Below are 22,015 nucleotides of genomic sequence, written 5' to 3'. Positions count from 1 at the left end.
TTGCGATTATACTGCCATGTGGGCATTCCATAGCTGCAGGATCTCTCCTACAGCACAAGAAGCGTTCGCCTCTCACCATGTATATATAAATAATCATAATATAAATGCACCCCATCTTTATAGCGGGTCGCCGTATCTGTCCCTAGTCACCCTGCCGGCTGCTATAAAGACGGGGTACACGACTACAGTCAGCCGGCAGGGTGACTATGGACAGCGCAAGGAAATAAAAGATTTGTAATGGGATAATTAATTTGTGTTTATTGGACAAATATAGGACCAGGCTCCCATATACCAGGCTTGACACTCAGGGTGAGATTTAATAGGATGAGAGATTCAGAAAGTCAGAGATTTGGTGAGAAATCTCCAGGTTTTTTTAAAGCGGCAATCCTTTACACTGCAAAATAAACTGGTTTGGCCATGTAAATGATTGCCGCTTTAAAAAACCTGGAGATTTATCTCCAAATCTCTCACTTTCTGAATCTCTCATCCTATTAAATCTCACCCTCAGTGTAGTACTATTATTTATGCAATAAACTGCTTTAAACTAATGTGTCAAGTTATTGTATCACTATTTGTTCAGGATATAACTTTGTATATTTATTAGAATGCACGTATATCAAGCTCCTCCAAGAGTCTTCTAGATGTAGTATTAATTAAATGTTAGCTTAAAAAATCTATACACACAAGGGGAACCAAGACTTTATGGTGTACTTTTATCTCTCCCAGCGTTGCTCTCAATCAGCAACCCGGTGCACCTTATCTCGGTATTGAGCCTTTTGGATCAAAGTTCCTACAAAAGGACACTTACTACAAAGAGTTATGATGTCCTGCAGTGAATGGAGTGCTGATTATATATGATTCCTGCAGTTAGGATGAGCTAAAGAGATGTCGGGGAACAGTGGCTTGTAAATCATTAATTGTCGGCAGATTTGGTCAGCGTCCCCGCACACTCTATTAAAGCTTCAATATTGATTAATGTCTTAAAGTGATGCCTCTAATGTGTTGGGCAGTGAGGCATTAAATACATTAACAGCAGGCAAATGGTTACAGGGTCTCTCATACACCGTGCTTCCTTGACAAACTGCTATAAAGATGGGGGGAAATGTCTACAGTCAGCAGGCAGGTTGACTATGGACAGATACGGCAAACTGCTATAAAGAAGGGGGAAAGCGTCTACAGTCAGCCAGCAGGGTGACTATTTACAGATACCACAAACTGACTGTAGTCGCGTACCCCGTGTCTTTATAGCAGTTTGCCGTATCTGTCCATAGTCACCCTGCCGGCTGACTATGGACAGATACGGCAAACTGCTATAAAGATGGGGGAAAGCGTCTACAGTCAGCCGGCAGGCTGCCCCGACTTTTGTTTAGGATCTGTACTCACGCCTCTTTGTTTTGGCATGCCCTTAACCCAGCCCATTATGATAATTTTGTATAGATAGATAGATAGTAAAGTAAGTATATAAGTAAAATGGTACAGGTGTGTACGCGCGTATTGGCTGCTGTTTGTGGACGGTCCGTCGTGTCTATGGTCGGTCGAACGGTCGCAAGAAAACAGGGATTGTATATATGTGTACCCAGCTTAAGTCTGTAGCTGGAGAGGCACTGGTTACCCCTGCCCGATGTGTCTAGGAGTAAGAGGTTATGTACTAAAGGCCAGTTTGCAATGTGTCCTGGTGATATAGCCCTGGACATGTTAGATTACTATAAAGAACATACCTTTGGCTGCTGATGCGTTTCTCCTTATACTGCTTTTCCACTGACCCCCCAAAAAAATGAGCTTTTGCACATGAACGCTTACCTACCTGGGATTTTTATCGGTGGAAACCACCACAAATCAAAAATCCCCCGTAAAGTGACCCAAGGTTTTTAGCGGGTCTTTCCCAGGTAGGCTGAAGTGGAAACAGCTCTTACCTGAAGATTTAGACCTGGGATTTGCAGAAAGCCACGGATTGGTCTGTCCTGGGCATTTTCTGCTGATGTTATCACCCAAGGACCAGAGCCCAAGCAGGAGAGGAGGACTGTTCACTGTTTCAGCTGGCACAGAGGTGGGCAGAACTAGGCACACACAGCCTGCTGGGCAAGAAGAACATGCTGTAATGTGTGATGTAATCAGGGCTCTCCTCCTGCGCAAATACTGACTGAGAGAATGAGCCCTCTCTGCCAAGAACTGCACTCTCCTCCTCCAAATATGACACTGTACTAGGAAGCAGGGAAGCGGTACATCTGTCAGAACAGACTTAGGTCTACAGTCATTAGGTCTACCCCGGAAGGTCGACTTGCCCCAAGGTCGACAGGGTTAAAGGTAGACATGGGTCAAGGTCAACATGACTTAAGGTCGACATGGTTCTAGGTCGACAGTCATTAGGTCGACGTGAGTTTTTTTTTTTTTACAGTTGGAGTTGAAGCGCAGCCCCTCGCATCGCTCGCTTCGCTCGCAATGCTTCGGGCACGGTGCCTCGCTACGCTCGGCACACTATTTTATTCTCCCACCGTGCCCTAGTGGATGGTAGGGCATGAAATACCGCCTGTCGGCACGTTGGCTCAAAAAAGTGAAAAACTCATGTCGACCTAATGACTGTTAACCTTGGCCCATGTCGACCTTTAACCCTGTCGACCTTGGGGCCAGTCGACCTAATGACTGTCGACATTGGCCCATGTCGACCATGGGGCCAGTCGACCTTCCATGGTCGACCTAATGACTGTAGACCTAAATCTGTTCTGACAGATGTACCGCTTCCCTGCTTCCTAGTGACTGTCGACCTAAGTGTGATCTGACAGATGACCGTTTCCCGGATGCAGTGTCTGAAGCTGTATCCTGCTCTTTATTACTGTGTAAAACAGCAGAAAGTTGCAAGCATTAAGCTTGCAGCAGGGCCCTCTAACCCCCAAGTCTGTCTGTTACCCAGTTTGTTATATCACTGTCTACTATTGTAAAGCGCAACGGAATCTGTTGCGCTATATAAGAAACTATAAATAAATAAACTCAGAGCAGCACACGGTTATCACATTGGCCGTCACGGCTGCTATGCTTTGAGCACTCTCTCCCTCCCTTTTGCCCACTTTCATTGACCTCATCTTTTGGAGCCAGAATCAAGGCCATTTATTATGACAACCCATGTTTTGTTGATCTTTTCATTTATTCAGTGGAAAGAGTAACGACCCCGGGTATACAGTGCGGTTGAAGCGGGGGGGGGGGGAGGCATTGGAGAGTGAGCCTCTGCAAAATACTGGGTAAAATAGACCTGGGATTTTGGTGGGAAAGTGGTATTAGCGCTAGTAAGATACAGAACACCGATATGGTTTCTGCATGTGCGGATAGACCATGTTTTTATCCAATAAATCACTATTTTGAGGTCACTTAAGTTGAATGCCCAAAGCATCAATGTTAAACCTCCCGCTGGTGCAACTTTGTATAAAAAGTATACATTATATTTTTACAGCAGCAGAAGGGGATCATGTAATGTAAGTATAGCCTTTAGTAAAAACACAGTAGGATTCCAGCATAGGTCATACCTCAGAGTTCATCTCCCGATACCTCACCCCTTGTCCCTAGCTTGTTGGCAGCAGAGACCCTTATCTGTATAAATGATGGATACGATATTATCACTTGATCTCTGATTCAGTAGTATGTAATCATCTTCGACAGAAGTCCGAAAAATTGTGGCTTGTGTTTATCATCATGTCCCAGCTTCCACTGATTGAGTGTAATAGATGGTGTGTTAAATGTGTGTTTAAAATTGTATTTCCATTTCATAATTTACACTATTTCATTTTGTATTAGAAGCTTTTATTGGTACTTTGCTTGTAGAAGTGTATGGCAATGCAAAACTGTTAATGTCAAAACAAAGTTTCATATTTCTTCTGATCATCCGTTTCATTTAGTTCCCAAAGTCTTCACCACATAATAAGTCTTTCTTATCTAACTTTAGCAATGATTCTTCTAAAGCCGCATAATCTGGAAAATGCACAGCTGATGCTTAGAAATTGGATCCATCTTTAGTATTCATCATGCAAAACAATAGCCACAAGTCCTAATACTACACATACAGTAGTGCCTGGTTTTACCAGTTCAAATGCCTACTGATCATGAATGCTGGTGCATTTCTAGCACATAGCTGCAAGTAAAGCTACCCAGCAGCCTGAATTGGCCTCAGGGAGAGCATATGCACACATTTATTCTCTGTCCCAGGGACGATACAGTGAGAGAGAAAGATGGATAAATAGTTTTTTGCATATGTATACAGACATTGATACTGTAAGTGACTTCACTGCTTACAATGTAAATTGTCTGTGCAATAGAACACCATTATTAGAATATGAACATGGTTTATTAATGATTTGTCATAAGTTTGAATACTACTCTAAATCCTTATGCTTTGGAAACTATCATTGAGCTAATCATTTGTGAATGCCAGACATGGCTGTTATGTGTAAGAAACCTTATTGGCATTGTTAGGGTTCCATATATAGCAATGCCTGTATAGTGTGGGGATAGTAAATGACTGTCACCTCTGATGTCGGACCAGACAAGCCTGAATTGTCCACACTAGTACAATGCGTCCCTTTCAGAGACGCATCCATCTCTGATGGTGCAAGGCTAATGTCTGACCCATAGAATGACTTTCTTTTGATGAGTAGGCTACAGTGTTGTTTTGTATCGCCCATCAATATGCAGTAGAACAAGCAAGTTGCCAATGTTTATTTGTATTGTATCTTACAAATTCATTAAAGATTTACAAATATAAGATTTTCCTTTCTGGTGTGATTCTAGGAATCTGACTACATGTATAAGCAATGCTCTTGTTACGGTTGAACTGTTGTGCACTGGTATATGAGTAAGGCATGTGAATTCCATTTGGATTTTGCTGCTGCTTTTTCACATTCTTTTATTTCTGGTCTAATGTATTTTCCCCCGTTTTCTTTGAACAGTTGAAAACAGCGAGCACTGTGATTTCACTATTCTGCGGAACATGTTGATAAGGTAAACAGGCCAGGCATGGCTTACTGCTGATTGTAGGATTGTTTGGAACTGTATTAAGCTTTGTAAGGTTGTCATCCTAACTTACTGTTATTATACATGTATGTGTTTTACATATCTACTGTATGTAATACCCCTTTCACACAGCACCTATAATCTGGGTTACTGCAAGGTCAACCTGGGTGGTGGTGCAGTGTTAAAGCACCAGACTGAATAACCCCAGTCGACCAATGCAGCAATTCAACTTTTTGATGTAAACCCGCTTTCCCTGTGTATAATGGCCGGCCTGGGATCAAAATCCTGCGTGCACCCTGGCTTTAGTGATACAAAAGTGGTACAAGTTGGCTGTTCTTTATTTACTATGTATTTTTGTTGTTGATGAGTGTCACAAGTACAGAAACCCCTTCAGAAGAAAAAGAATCCTAATGGTTACCTGATGATGAATTCCCGGTACCAGTCCCATCAGTAATGCTATTTTCTAATTACACCATACTGAGAACTGGTGATTGTGGCATGTTAAGGTGCTATATATGTGGTTTGCAATGACCAATAAAGGGGCATGTGTTAATGGTTGACGGTCTGTAGTTGTGTCCTCAAATGCTATTGTTGCAGTCGCCACAAACAACCCTTCTCGGCACCAAACGTGTGCATCCAGAGTATGTGTAACAGTGCTGGGATAAATATCCCTGCATAGTACATGTAAGGCGTTGCTGCATACTTAGTCATTTTGTGCTGCACATTTGCCACACTAACACACATTGTACTGAATTTTCTGCAGTTAAAAATGTATGATGATTTTTGGGGTCCATGTACTTAGGGGAGATAGTGGGGGCAAAAACGGAAAATAATGAAATTCCTGTACAGGTCACTTTTCAACATGTTCTATGTATTTTTCTCTGCCAGCTAACTCTAAGTGCAGGCAGCCACAGATTGTGTTGTGTGACAGAATTTGATTGATTGCAATGGGCAACAACACCTCTTAATTTTTTGAAGCTTTAGTAAATTTACCCCTAAGTATATGGACCCCTTTGTCTTCAATTGAAAACTCTCTTACTCTTGCTGTACATACAACCATTTATAATGTATTACATGGTCAGTTATTGGCATTCGCTGCACAGATGATTGTGTGATATTTGGTGCTTTCTATTTAGACAGAATATTGTATAATGCAAAGGACCATTTTAACCATGATAAAATAAACTAAAAGTTTGTGATGTGTAAATGTTTTTATTAATCCACAAAGTAACACTAGAGGCTAATGGTTCTGTTCACATCATGTCTCCATTTGCTCAGAACTCACATGCAGGATCTGAAGGACGTCACCAATAATGTACATTATGAGAACTACAGGAGCAGAAAGCTGGCGGCTGTGACTTACAATGGTGTGGATAACAACAAAAACAAAGGACAGCTAACAAAGTAAGTGCCAGCCACAAGGTACAGTCACATCGGTCTCTTCTGTCCTGTTATCATCTATCCATTTTTTTCTTACCATTCCATTTCTGTCTCCACTTGTGCCATCATGTTTCATACCCGTCATACAACAATTTTATTTATTTTTTTTGTATCCTCCCTGTCTCATTCCACCCGTTGTGGCATTATTTTAAAACAGACATATGTTGTGTTCTGTAGAGAAGTGTTGCTTTTATAGCCTAGTAGGATTTGTAGTGAGCCCGGTTACTGTCCGTTATGCTGCTATGTATTTATTTTTGCTGTGCAATTATTTTGTTTGTACCTAAGAGCAACAATATGCAAGAGAAGTTGGGGTGCATCAAGAAATGTACTGTTCTCAGTAGTTATTGCAGTTAAAACGAGTTTACGTCAATTATGGGTGATCTAGTAACCACTGTGCAGAATTCCTATTCGTGCTGATGAATGTGTATTGGTAGGCCTGCAAAGAAAAGGAATGTGCAACATAGGCGATGATTTGCTTTTTGTAGTACACTATCTGTTTTTCATTTTGTACGAGGCCAATTAAAGTTCAGGATCCTGTTGGAATGGTTTAGTTGATCTGATTTTGAGCATAGTATGCCACCCAGTGGCTGATTGTAAGAAGCTACAACAGTAATGGTTCTGGGAGAAGTTACTGAATCATAACCCTCTGCTCAGTCTTTTGCAGAGATTACGTATTCTATAGCAATTGTAGTTGAGGTTTAGTGTATATGACATATAAGGCATACTTTAATGATTTGACCATTCTCAAAGTACTTTATATAATAAGGGACATTTATTATCAAACATTCATAAAGTAGTCAGTGAACAAGTACTGTAGTTTGTAGTTTTCTCCCTCCCTTTTTTATGTAACATATGCCGTTAAACTGACCGACCAAAACTACCACGTGCAGCCAGCTGGAGACTTACATAAATTTATTTTGGAAGCCCAGAAATAATTTGAAGTTCAGGAAATTATGAATGACAATATGAAGAGGAATGTTTTCCAAACCCGTTAATTTAAAGTAAAAAACAATAAAGCAATTAGTTACACAGTAGCCGTACCTCAGCTGGTATGGAAGATGGTGTATTTGATATTAAGGCTCATTTTGGGTACACTAAACCTATGTTTTTGTACATATTTAACAATCATTTTGAACAGTTGCTTATGACATTACTCTAATGTTTAGGGAAGTGAGATAACAAATACATCACAACACAATGATGTACAAGGTGCCAAAGGAATCAGGTTATGTATTGTCTATTTGTCTAAAATTATGAATCTGATATGAGGTTGTCCCAAACATAAGTCATTAAAGGACATCATCTGTTTTAGCAGTATTTTGGTTCAAAATATTTGAAGTACCTCCAATAACCGTTAATTAGTGGCTGGAAATTAGTGTTTTTATGCTCTGTACACACTACACTACACTATGTCATCCAATCTGCCGGATCGGGACAACATTTCGGGCACATTGTAAAGTATACCCGCTATGTCACTGTCTATGCGCATTCCCGCATATACTTCGCGACACCTTGCATGTAGGCCCGCCGAAGTTACGGTCTGTAAATGGCCGATACAATTCCCCCTGCTGCTGAGGTCGCAGTTTACACACTTCGCCTAGTGTGTACTCCGCTTCAGGGGGCGTGCCGGATTAAGCTTTTGGGGGGCACTTTTGACAGGGAGGCCCGATCCCCTTATGTCAGCAGCTCAAGTCCTACCATGAGGCAGCAGCGCAAGTCTTACTTGAGCTCCAGAGCCTTCTATTGAGCTGTGTGGGGGAACTGATTCTGTTCATCCCCAGCCTCCGTCACCAGGAGCAGCGCAACAACTGTTGCAGCCATGGGATAGCCTTTTGACCTATAGGGCAAATGCAAGTAAGATGGCCCTGACTTTACTATCCATGTATTACATTGGAAAATGGTCTCTAATGTGCATAATGGATTCAACAGTATATAAAATTTATTGAAAATTGACTGGTATGCAACACATTGACTATATTCTAAAAAGTATGACTACCCTGCACGCTTGACATGCTTCAGCACTACTTCTTCCTGGTAGTGTAGCAGCTCCAGTTCAGTCTGCCAGGATGTCTTAGGGATGGCCATTGACCATCAATGATTCAAGATCATTGATGGTCACATTCAGATGCCAAGCAGTTTTACCATCAATGGCATGCTGGCATAGCATCGCAGAATTATTATTACCAGTTTTTTATTTCATACACATATTCTGCAGCGATTTATGGAGAATACTTGGCTATTCACATCAGTCCCTGCTCCAGTGAAGCTTACATTTTATACACACAGACACACATTCATACTAGGGTTAATTTTGTTTGGGGTCCATTAACTTACCCGTATATTGTTGGATTGTTGGAGGAAACCCATGCAAGCACGGGGAGAATATACAAACTCCACACAATTATTGCCATGGTGCGAATCAAACCCATAACTTCAGTGCACTGAGGCAGTAATGCTAACCATTACACCGTCTGTGCTGCTAGGCTGTCATCCTGTAAATCTGCACCACCACTGGCTCCAAGTTCGGCAGCATTACAGATTTATTAAGTTTGAAAATGAATTATCAAGATTTATTAAGTTTGAAAGTGCAAATTAAGTCTCAGTAGTGGTGACAGTCACTGTATGTATTCCAGGGTTGGGCTGTGTCTGGCCTCACTGATGTGTCATTCAGCCTGCTGCTGCAGCCTATCCCATGACCTCTCCCTGCTTTTTGTTTTTTTTTACCACAGCCGCAGAGCAGTTTCCATTTTTTATTTTAATTGTTAAATGCCAACTTACTGCTGGTCCCCTGGGAATTCCCTCGCAACCATGATTAAGTAGTCAATTACAAGATTTTTATAATCCTACATAAGAAAGTCTAATTTTTTCACTTTTGCAAAAATTGGAGAAATCAGCCATTTGAAACATTTTAAAAGCCTCAATTATTTTGCTATTGACCAGTCATAAAATATTTTGCCATTTTTTAGTGTACAGGCTTATTTCCCAATTTTTCAACATAATGTGGTTACTATCCACAATAAGGAATGCAAAGTTGTTGTTGTTTTTTTCAGTTGGTTGGTGTGTAAATCAGGATCACACAGCCACATAAGTCCTGCAGCTATTCATATATTCCCCATAATAATGGTTATGGTATGAAAATGCTTATTTATAACCTGAGGCTGTATTGCTTTTCAGATCCTGGCTCACAGATTGATGTTTGTTTCCCTGACAGAATAGCCATCTTTTCCTAAATTTACATTAAAGCATTTGGAGGGTTTACTGCTTAAATAAAGCAGATACACCATTTGTGTGTATGTGTATATATATTTTTTTTCTGAAATCTTAATCCTTTAGAATTTTGGTATGGTGACTAAGGTGTGGGTTGCCAATGATTGCTTTGATGGTGTGAGTGGAAGTCTGGAAGTGTGATTGGCTGTTTCTGTTTTTATTTTATTTGTATGGCCAAAAATATTTTTTTTTTTTGTTCTGCTATTTATTTAATTATTTTCTGGGTGGGTTAACCAGGGATTGCTTAGTCAATGTTTGCGTGCTTGGCCCTAGTATGTGTCTGCGTGTACAGAATTTAATTTACAATCTGTTGTTTGTTTGTTTGTTTGTTTTTCAATAGAGTTTTTGGAGTGCTCATTTTCTAAACTATTTTGTATACCTGGATCCCAGACCCAAAATAGCTGTGACTTGTCCAAAGTTACCTGAAGCTAGATTCCCACCGAACCTTTTTGGTACATCATATTCTAACCCGGTGGTCCTCAACCTCGGTCATCAAGCCCCTACCCCTAACAGTGCATGTTTTCCATGTCTCCACGCAGAATCACATGTGAAATAATTAGCTCCTCCTGTGGATCTTTTAAAATGCATCAATGATTGAGACACACACTGTGGCTGGAGGTGGAGAACACACTGGTAACTGGGGGGAGGGGGTATTGGAGACATACACACTGTGGTTGGAGGAGAGGGGTGCATTCACATTGGTGACTGGGGGCATGGAGACAGTTGGGGGCACACACTTGTGACTGGGGGAGGGTGACATGGAGACAAGACAATGCAGACATAAGGGGAAATCATAAATGCTGGTGATTGGGGGAGAAAGGACATGGCAGTACACACATTAGTGCCTGTTGGGACAATACTTTACATACTGGTGACTGGGGGGACGGACTGTGGAGACATTCACACTGAGGACAAAGAGACAAATGGGGACATGGAGAGACAGCCAGCTATACAGTGCATAGGAGCAAATGTATTAAGAAGAAAAGATAAAGCACCAGCCAATGAACTGCGTTTGAAAATTACAGTTGTGAGTTGATTGGCTGGTGCTTTAGCTCTTTTCACTTTATCTCCAGTTTATCTCTTCTCCAGACTTAATACATACCCCCCCCCCCCCCCCCCACACACACACACTCTGCTCAGTAGTACAGCACACTCTACAGCATGTGCTGTGCTGTTGACGGGCACAGCATAAGCTCTCACACTGTAAAACACGCACAGCATGAGCGCTTATGCTGCTACTGCCCGGGAGGGGGGCTGATCAGGACCCCCTCCAGCAAGCCTGGTCCTGGGTATTTAGCACCCGTCCTTCCTCTTGACGGCCTTGGGCACAGGGGGAATCACTGTCTAAAGTCAGTTAAGTCAATTTGCTGCTCTCTTCGGTGGCGTTGCTGTCCTTTCAACATTTCGGCTGTCAAACATGCAACGAAACCGCAGCAGCAGTGACAGGCACTACTCCACACTTGCGCTGTCCTGCAATGCATAAACACAACAAGCGCATCGCACCAAAGTGCTGCCATGCGGGATCACAAGGTTGCTGTGCGCTGCAGCCAGCGGGTGGGGAGGGGGAATCCGCAGGCTGCAAGATCACTGCTGGGCAGTGTTCGGGAAGCGGCTACGTTGAATTAAAAAAAAAAAAAAATTGGTGCTTGAAGTGAAATGCTGGTATGCCATACTCTTGAATACTGGCCCACATCAAGCACTGCCCATACTTGTATACCAACATCAAGATTAGCCCATGCTTAGCTAGGCTAGTTCTACTCTCCCCCCCCCCCATCACACAGATGTAATTGCTAATAACTTGTGAATGCTAAGTAAATTATTAAATTTAAAAGCATGTGTACTGATACAGCTATGACCAATATTAATTGCACATATTAATTCACCAGGTAATTTTATTTGCAACTCTCAAACTAATCAATCTTTACACCCTGTATTTGGCTGTTCTCTTATCACTTTAATCTGTTGCTAAGACAAACTTTCCTGTCTTTACCTGCTTTATGCATTCCTACATGCTCCAATAAAGATCTTCTCTAATTTGATTAATTTTGGCTTAATTTTCCTTCAGTGTAAGCATGCTAAGTCCTTGTATTTTTTGTTTGTTTTTGTTTTTTAGACTTGACACAGTTGAAGGCATGTAAGTGGTCTTTTTAAACTTATGTATACATTTTGCCCATTTAATTGTTTTATGTTACTATGTAGGCAAAAGGCAAGAATATTAAAAACTTTTAATCATTTAAAATAATTGATACCTTGGAGTAAAATATCAGTCGCACATGTTTTTATGAACGTTCAGATAAATACTTTTGGTTGTGGGAATTTTTATTTATTTTTAATAAAAAATGTAATAGTGCTGTGAATTGAAAAGACAAATTAGGGGGGTATGTAGTCCTGGATTCCGACTGGCGGAACGTCCCTACGGTTGAAATCCCATCCTTTTTCGCTGGCTTCCGACACTAATTCGACTGTTGGTATTCAATGTACCTATAGTCGAATTTCGGAATGTCCTGAAATCTGCAAAAACGGGTGTGAATTTGACAATCCACACCCGTTTCAGACAAAACAGATCTGACTTTAAAAAAAAGTCAGGTCTGACAGCCTTCAATGCTATCGGTAACTACAGCATTAAATAGGCGAGTGCGGCACAGGTTGAATACTCCTACAAATTAGATTGGGTTTTGTTCTGGGAATACAACGTTATCTCTAGATGGGCAAGGAATTTATTTTTTGTATCCCCATGTAGTGTAATCATATCCTGTGTTGCTCTTACTGAGTATCAGGCTATTAATCCTACTTAGTGTTCACTCTAGGTGCAGAGTACTGACCAGTTGGGGGGGGGGGGTGCATATTTACATTTTAGATGACAACGTTATAGACACAGTTAATGCAGATACCCCGCACCTAGAGTTGATACTAGGGTTCAAGTCAATTGGGTGCAACTACACAACCGTAGTAAGTGCAGCTGTATGCTGCACATATGTTGCTGCTAAACTCATACCTTTGGTTTAGTCCCGTTGGAAAGCATACATAGATATGAGTCCGGGATGAGATTGGTACGTGAGGGTGGTGAATTCCCATGCTGTTGGCATTTCTACGCCATTATGGTGTTAACTTGCTACTAATGGAATTCCATCCATCTCTGAATTGGGCCCTTAGTCCCAAACTCATAAACAGCAATTTACATCCGTTGTATTAGATTAGATCTCTACTATGTAACTCTCTGTACTATGTGCAGTTTCAGCTTCCATGTATATTCACTTACAAATGGGGCCATTCTCTGCGTGTCCACCGGCGTGCAATACGCTGGTATCTGGTGGATGGCAATCCGGCTCCATCTGTACTAGAGCAACATAATCTGACCATATAGGAAATGGAATACTACTTGAAGCATAAGATAGAAATACATCTGAAAAATAATCCTGCATTTTCGAAAGGAATAGGCTTATAATGGCAGATATTTTCTACATGGTGGGTGTTGCAAAAGGATCATCAAGACATTGTTTAGATTGACAAGAAATGGTCATCAAGGAAAAGGTCAACAGGAGTTACACCTTTTTTTATTTTGGTATCCATGTTGACACCTGAGCAGGTGGTCCCACATTTAGTGTACCACGTTCCCTTGCAAGCTTTGGGCCAGGTGCCTTGCTCTGCTACTGATGCACTTGGAACACTTTACAATTTCCAATCAGAGTCCACGTGAATGGTTATGTATGAAAACGTCAATAAATGGAGAAAAAAGAATCCTAAAAATGTCATGTGGACCTAGCAGACTGTCATTCATCCAGACACTGTACAGTACTAGTAATGTGTCCTCCATCTAGCCTCAATATGCTATGCAGTGTGAAACACCTGGTGCAAATGATCAGCCAGGTTCTGTGCAGCTCTGCTGACATTGTTATTATTTTTTTCGAAAATGCGTCTTAATAGCGCCGCAATGTAGGGTGCACGAGCAGTGTGTACGGATTTGTTTGATATGAGATTTGTATGTGGTCTGTGACGTAGTCTGCAAACAGAGCAGAAAATAACGTATTGGTAACAAAAGCTGCTGCTATTGTATATGTATTGATTCAATTGTTTTTTAAAGCCACAATAATTAGCTGGTACCCATTGTTGCAATTCAATATTGCACCTACTGAGCCCGATTAAAGTGCAAAACCCTACTAAACTAATGGTTTGTGGAAAAAAAGTGCTTTTTGAGTCTCAGCCAACTTTTTCTCAGATTTCAGCCAGTCACTTCTACAGAAAGCGAGCTGCAGTGTCTGCCGCAGGGCTTCCGATCAGAGCAACAATTGAAAAGCTATGATAGGTGACCATAACTTAAGAAGTCCGTAAAAACAATTAAATAGCCCCCATAGATCAATAACAAGTGCCATGTATCAAATTAATCAGCACAGTCTCCATAGTCACATTATGTTGCGATGTAAGATGCATTTTCAGCAAAAAGATGCCCTATGCTAGAAGATGCTAAAGCGACGTGTCATGTCAAGGATCGGTTTGGGATTACTGCAGCTAAAGTGTAAGAAGACACATCTTGTATGCAGTCTATTCTCGAAATGCTTGGGGATTCTGTTTTCAACCCCATTGTGTAACAAGCCTCAGACATACTACACGGTTATGTCAGGATATGTCAGGAGGGCTCTTGTGAGCAGTAGCGTTTAAAAAAATGTGTATTGTGTATGCATCAGGCAGGGCCTCAGACAGGGCCTCCTGCACCCAGGCAGGGCCTCCTGCACCCAGGCAGGGCCTCAGGCAGGGCCTCCTGCACCCAGGCAGGGCCTCAGGCAGGGCCTCCTGCACCCAGGCAGGGCCTCAGGCAGGGCCTCCTGCACCCAGGCAGGGCCTCCTGCACCCAGGCAGGGCCTCAGGCAGGGCCTCCTGCACCCAGGCAGGGCCTCAGGCAGGCCTCCTGCACCCAGGCAGGCCAGAATTGACTAAGTTATGACATGTTGCCCATAGCAGCAAAACAGATTCTATCATTTATCTTCTATAAGGTGCCAAATAGATATTAGAATCTGGTTGCATTATGTAACATCCCATGTTTAATAGAACACATCTAAGTAAATATACACCACAGAGCCTCAAGCAGAAATTCCTACTCCTCAGGTTTCTATATTTCCAATCTTGAAATGTTTCCACTTCCTAGTTCTTTACATGGCTGAGTATTAGTTTAATGGAATTTCTGCATTCACTTTAGATTTTTCATGTTTATTGAATCGGTGTGCCGTGTTTACTTATATGGGTATTAAAATATATTAATTGTGTTTAAAAACATTTTGAACCAACCTCAGATATTTTAATGCAGAATATTACTTTAAGAAGAATACTTTTTCATAGGGGCTTACTGTCACTATGTACAGAGTTCTAATAAGACTAACCCCATTGCCATGTTGTGTCCTCATTGGATCCCAAACTACCAGTTCTGTGAGCTAATCTTTATTTATTGAGTACTATGCAATGAGTACCATATGCAATTGCTGATCGTAAGTGTACTTCTATTTAATATATATTGTTTGTTGTTGGTTATTGATTAAACAAATCGGCTACAAATACATTGTCATTCCATTCGCCATCATCATTCCTTTCTGTATTATGCAGCTATTATTTTTGTGTTATCTGTTACTTGATTCTTGATGGTGATATACGTTAATGCTACTCTCATTAAATTGGATTCTATACATTTTAGGAGCCCCCTTGCTCAGATGGAAGAAGAGAGAAGGGAACACGTGGCTAAGATGAAGAAAATGGAGATGGAAATGGAGCAAGTGTTTGAGATGAAAGTCAAAGAAAAAGTCCAGAAACTGAAGGATTCTGAAGCAGAAGTAATGACCGTTTCCTGTTTTGTTCTCTTGTTTCATAAGTTAGACCTGCATTATCAGTTTATCAGCTATTTTAGATTTGGTCCCTTGTTAACTTTTATCCACAATAGTATATTTTATGCTGTGTACACACTGTGAGATTTACCATTTGATTTTGACTATATAGTCAAAATCGAATCGTTCTCATAGACATCGAATAACGTTGAACATGAGTTTAAAGCTGCTAATGTGCACTCCCGTTCAGCTGAAATAGAATAGCCAAATAGACAGTGCAGCAATGACTATATAGTACAGATCTGTACTATATAGGCAGAATCGAATGCGTGAGTTTTACCTGCCCTGTGATTTGATCCGGATCAAATAGCAAGGCTACTGCACAGTGTGTACACAACATAAGTTTACTGAGGACTGTTTATACAGAAATGTAGCTGCTTTTTATAGCATTGCACACCATAAAACCAAGCCTATCCCAGCTTTCCTGGCTGTAGACCAATAGTTTTAATTTTATGTGGTCTTTCAAAGTTGCTATATATGTCTCTTCGAGCAAGATAAGTATTACTGATACACTACTGTTCATGCGCTCACAGCTCCAGCGACGTCACGAGCAGATGAAAAAGAACCTTGATGCTCAGCACAAAGAGTTGGAAGAAAAGCGGCGTCAGTTTGAAGAAGAGAAGTTGAACTGGGAAGCTCAGCAGCGCATTCTGGAACAGCAGAACTCTACCAGGTATGAAGCTTCCATGCTTCACACTAACAATGCTGGGAATGGGTATGCTGTGATTGACTTTATTTAGGATATGAGGGCCACAAAGTGATTGGATTGAGGACCTGTTCTCATCATTATTTGATTGTGCCTACTGAAAACGTGTTTTTATTTTTTTTCTGGAACACGTTGGCATTAAATTGAAAAAAAAAAAAAAAAAAAACACATCCCCGGCACATGTATTAAGGAAGGGTTATCGGAATTCACATATTAGATCTGTTGGATTTGAAGAAGAGATCAAACATCTGAGAAACTCTGCAATGCTTTATTTGACAGCGCATGTTTAATGTTGTCATAACGATGTAGCTATAAATGGAACCCATAGCTTTCAAAAATTGAAATCCGTCACCATAGCAACAAATGGAACAATTTTACATAGAGTAAATAGCTCCCCCTGAAAATAGGCTTATACGTCAATGTAAGGATCCCTTACATGTTTTACATTATTCTACAATTTTACTTTGTTTTATGTTTTATCTAAAGTTAAAAAATCCATCACCAGATAGATAAAAAATGTTTTTAAAAACTTACCGTATATACTCAAGTATAAGTCGACCTGAATATAAGCCGAGGCACCGAATTTTACCCCAAAATCCTGGGATAAATCATGGACTTGAGTATAAGCCATGGGGAGGAAAGGAGAGCAGGGGTTTGAATTAGTTGTGACAACAGGTGTCCCTCCTAATCTGCTCCATCTCCCCACCGTACCTCCTCCCATCGGCGCTGCACTCTCCCCAGGCCGGATCTCCTCTTTGTCCCCAGCACGTATATCCGCAGCGCAGGGTCCCAGCTCTCCAGCGCTGGGTGTGGTCCTCTCTCTCCCAGGGTCTCTGCAGCAGCGCAGGGTCCCCAGCGCCGGAGTTCCTCACTCCGTGTCCCACAACCCTGCCCTGGGCTTCCGGCAGTGGCAGCTCCATGCTCCCTTCTCCCCGTGTTCCTGCAATGTGGCCCTCATTCGAATGTAAGCCGAAAGGATTTTTCTGCACAAAAAATGTGCTGCAAAACTCGGCCATTCTCTAGTATGTACGATATTCTAAAATAAGTTATATACAGCATATTGTAAGTGAATGTTGCAGTTTTTTTTATTTTTTTTATAAATATGTATAATATTTAAATGCATAGAGTGCATCCGGAAAGTATTCACAGCGCTTCATTTTTTCAACATTTTATGTTACAACATCAGTCCAATAAAAATGTCCTCATTTCTACACACAATACCCATAATGACCACATGAGAAGTGTTTGTGATTTTTTTATTTTTAATAAATTTGCAAAAAATCTCCCAAACACTTCTCATGTTGTCATTATGTGGTATTGTGTGTAGAATTTTAGGGGGAAAAGTTGAATTTATTCCATTTTGCAGTAAGGGTGTAACATAATAAAATGTGGAAAAAGTGAAGCGCTGTAAATATTTTCCAGATGCACTGTCCTTGCCCCTCTGCATTCATTCTCATTCTCTCTCTCTTATACGTGCATGCCCTCTAAAGGGGCATGCACACACAGATGTCTCTCTCTCTCTATTCTCTCTCTCTCTCTAAACAATTCCAAGCTGCCTACAGGTGTAGTTCTACACTGTGATTTCAGGCTCACCAAATAGCTCCTCTAAAGGGGCATACACACACAGATGTCTGCTAAGCAATTTTGCTAAGCTATTTAGGGTTGGTGATTTCCTGGTGTCCAGATCTCCCATGGGTACAACATACACATACAGAGATTTTGCTTAAGCAAAAAAAGGCCGGGTAGTGGTTCAGAATGAGAGATTGCGATCAGTATCTCTCATTCTGTACACACAGATTTGCAGTCACATGCTAAGCAATTTGACTAGATTTGGACTACCTGCACTGATTTAAGGGGCACACACACGTAAAGATCTGTGCTTACTTTCTAAGCAATCAAGTCAGATTGCTTAGAACATAGCACAAATTTGCTCCATGTGTACACCCCTTTAGTTAGAAGGAGATAAATAATCTATCGGGGCATACACACACAGATCTGTGCTTACTTTCTAGGCAATCTAGTCTAGTCGCTCTTTGTGTATGCCCCTTAAGCATGCCAGATCCCATGTGACTCGGATTAAAATGTGCTGTCAGCAAACAAAGCTCTACTACTGGTGTACAGGCCACTAAGGTTAGCGACTATTGTGTGCTTTTGTGAGTGTGTGTAAAAAGGGTGGGTACAGGAAGTGATAAACTGTGCTTGGAATAGTAATATAACAGGTGTAGTCAATCAAAGGGATGTTTTAATGGACATAATAGAATATACACATAAAATACATATAAATTGCAATTGATAAAATAAGGTTAAAAAGTCACAGTGAATGAATTGTATTGGTATAGTAACCTGAGTACTTGGATGATCACCCTTTTTTTTGCCGCCAGTACTGGGGAAATCCTTCCAGATGGTAATGTGGGCATGTGTTGCTTGGTCCAATATTGTGCAGAGACCAGATTTTCCCACTGCTTTATGATAAGACCGGGTCCTTTAGGAGGTGGCTTTCCTCCAGAGGAAAAAAACCTCTGTGCCGCGGTGAGTGGATGCTGGATGAAGTCTCCAGTGCAATAAATGGGCTTATATTTGGAGCCCCTGGATTAGGGTGTTGAATTGATGCCTCAGTACTCTGGGTGTTATATCCAAGTATAGTATTGTGGAGTAGGTTGCAAGTACCAACGCGTTTTACCGCTAAAAGCAGCTTTTTCAAGGAAGTGTAAAAAGGCTCTGATGTGAATAGAAGCAGCTTTTCTCATGCCAAGTTCTGTTGTGCTTAACCTGCGACTTTGCATGTGTAAAAGCCATTCCGGCACAATTAAAGTCACTCTGAGTGTCTTTTTGCTGCGATGTGTCTAGGACACGAAATGTATGAAAACATGGTACACTACTGATGGGTATATCGCCATGTATGGCATATAGATGCTGTGTGTATGAGGAGCAATCTGTACTGTGAATGTTGTGATTCTCTTCAGTGCTCTGTGGGGACCAGAGCCTAGTGAAAAAATTAGGTGAGTGTCTGGTGCCACATTTTGTTTAATGTACACAGCAATGGGAGAACCAGCCATCACACGTATTGCATACATCAGAATATATGTTCTGAGCATACTAAATGATATTTGCATTTGATTAGTATCACAGCCCATGCTAGGGTGGTCTTCTACTGTCCCTCTGTTCTCACAGTGGTTGCATTTTGAAGTGTGTAGCAAATCAAATCCTCAGCATATTCACAGTGCCACCAATTGTGTCAGAAGAGGTGTATTCTGTTCCTGCTTTGTGTGTAAAAGGGCAGAGGTACTGATACATGATGCCAGGAGGGTGATGGAGGCAACGCTGGCAGCCTCATACTTAATAGATAGTGGAAATAAACCACTGGGTTCCCTAGCATATGGAATTAGCGTGATGTAAGATGCAGCCTGATTCTCAAATGTAACTTGCATATTTTATTTTTCCTTTTTTTCTTTTCATAGGACCTTGGAGAAAAATAAGAAGAAAGGGAAGATCTTTTAAGACATTTCTTGCCCACCGTACTCTATCAGTTGCCAACTTGCCAGCCCAGACATCAGTGTTTGTTGGAGCCATACAGCCACTTTTGAAACCAGTTGCATTCATTAATGTTGGATTAAACGGCATGACCCTTTTTTTTTTTTTAAATGAATCTTAATTAAGATTAAGATGCCTTGAATTGTTTGAGTATTTTTGCATACTTGGAGAACTATACACTGCAAGTACCTGCTCCCTTCTCTCATCTTTCTATTTTTAACTGATGTCTTCATTTTAAAATCAAGGAAATAAAAATCATTTTACTGTTGTATAACCGTGGTCTGGAGGCTGGTAGCAGGATATTCCACAATACGAGGACTCTGGCTTACAATGAAGATAAATCTGCCATACTTTTGTTGCATCTTCTAACGTGCGCACATGTAATACAAAACTTCCATGCATACGGTTTCTTTCATTTCCATATTTTTTCTCTATTTTGACACTTCCATTGTTTAAAGTACACATGGGAAACATAGGCTTACAGCACACAGATGGCTCCTTGGTTTATTTCCTCTTTATTTTTATTATGAACCAACCTCTTGTTTGGGCGATACCTAAAATATATGCTCTTTTCCATTTAGTACCTTCTTTATCCAACAGAATCTAATTACTGCTTCCTTTTATAATAACATAACTTTAGATATTGTTTTCCAAATATCAGTCTTAACTGATGTAAAGTATCTTATTTCTTTGCAGTAGGAACCAGTGAGTAAATGTTCTGTTTATTATTATTATTTTTTGCCTCTTTAAATACTTCCCTATGTTTTGTGGTAATGCAGCAGGAATGGTGCATTTATAGGTCACTTCTAGATACAAATGTAACAAACTCCTGTTCCTACCTTTATTGTGCAGTCTTTTTTATGTTTTGCTAGAAATGGGAATCATGGTCTCACAAGGAGAGGAACATCACAATTTTGCATTTAGCTGTATTCATATACTGCATTTCTGTATTTTTTTTGTTTTTATTGTACAAAGTCACATAATAAACAATGTTGTGATGTAATACTGCAAGTAATTTGTCTTTTACTTTCTTTTCTACATTATTCTACTAGAATTATGTACTGCTGTGTTAAGGAGAGCCTTGGTGTATCTGTGACATGTTACGTACAGTGTTGTACAAAAATATGGAGAGGCGATAATGGTACAAAAATAGCTCAACTATAGTGATCATTTTCTACATTTAAAGGCTGTAAAAAGAAAAACCTGTATATATCTAATCCATACTTAAGAAAAAAATTTCCAATTCAGAGTTTTTGGTAAAGTCCAATATGTGCAAATAAAGCTGCTCTTGTTGTTCCATATAGGCACTCGTGTCCAGTATAGATTTGGATTGTAGTTTTATGCAACTTCTAAGGGGTATAGGTCATTGGGGGGACATGGTTAAGGGTGACTAGGTTATAGGGTTGACACAAGCATTAGGCTTACAGTCAAAAGGTTGTCATGAGTGTTTACATTTTTTTGTCCCGAAAGTCGAAATGGGCACTGTCAAAGTGTACCACGTCCTTTCATGTGGCTCGCTGCAATCGCCATTCTTCAACAAAGTTCCTCCTATCAAAGTGCACACTATTCTATCCTCACTCCACGCCCTAGTGGATGGTAGGGCGTGAAATACCGCCTGTCGGCACATGTTGGCTCAAAAAAAACATGAAAAAGCTCATTTTGACTGTCGACCCCATTTTGAGATCTGTAGCTCTGCCCCTCACCCCCTTGGCCCCTGAGCTCAGTGAGGAGATTTAAACCCTTGGTGGGAAATCTGGGTCAGGATGCTGCCATCTTACTTTCAGTGACTTTTCAGTGTCTGGCTGCTCAGTGGACCAGATTGACCTCAACTGCCTCCTATATTCCTCCAGTGTCAAGTTAAACATACCCTCACCTCATTTGTTTGTGCTGGTGTTGGGTCCGTAGTGCCTTTTCTCTATTTGAAAGTACGGCTTTATTTTCCTTAGTTTATTATTTTTCATACAAATGCTGTTGGCTTTCTTGTGTACTGGCTTCCCTGTTTCTCTACAGCAGAAGCCAACTGAGCCGCTCAGAGTAGCAGTATCTGAACTATGCATTACAGTGCTTTCATTTCTACACTGTGACCACATTGTCTATTGCTGTATGAGTTTGTGTTTAGTTTATTACAGATAAGTGTATATCTATACATACATTTATATCTGGTGCAGACAACGACCACTTAAGGTTCATCTGGTAAATCCCATGGATG

The 22,015-nt window shown here is 40.8% G+C and overlaps 1 protein-coding gene across 6 annotated transcripts in view; it reads left to right on the top strand.

Moving 5' to 3' along the window:
- SEPTIN7 (septin 7) overlaps positions 1–20,809 on the top strand; it is a 358,518-nt gene extending 337,709 nt beyond the window's left edge. For 5 of the 6 annotated variants that reach the window (XM_083188501.1, XM_083188502.1, XM_083188497.1 and 2 more), the window contains 6 exons: positions 4,932–4,983; positions 6,274–6,399; positions 11,816–11,836; positions 15,383–15,518; positions 16,103–16,242; positions 19,734–20,809. In XM_083188501.1, coding sequence (XP_083044627.1) covers positions 4,932–4,983; positions 6,274–6,399; positions 11,816–11,836; positions 15,383–15,518; positions 16,103–16,242; positions 19,734–19,773 — 515 coding nt within the window. In that variant the 3' untranslated portion in view covers positions 19,774–20,809. The remainder of the gene's footprint in view (positions 1–4,931; positions 4,984–6,273; positions 6,400–11,815; positions 11,837–15,382; positions 15,519–16,102; positions 16,243–19,733) is intronic. The other variant, XM_083188498.1, reaches the window with a different exon arrangement.
- The last annotated feature ends 1,206 nt before the right edge of the window (positions 20,810–22,015 follow it).

Source organism: Crinia signifera, chromosome 5, assembly GCF_055691185.1.
Source record: "Crinia signifera chromosome 5, ASM5569118v1, whole genome shotgun sequence".
In the NCBI taxonomy this organism is placed as follows: domain Eukaryota; kingdom Metazoa; phylum Chordata; class Amphibia; order Anura; family Myobatrachidae; genus Crinia; species Crinia signifera.
Note: the sequence above shows the minus strand (reverse complement) of the source record. Positions and strands in the feature narration are given on the sequence as shown.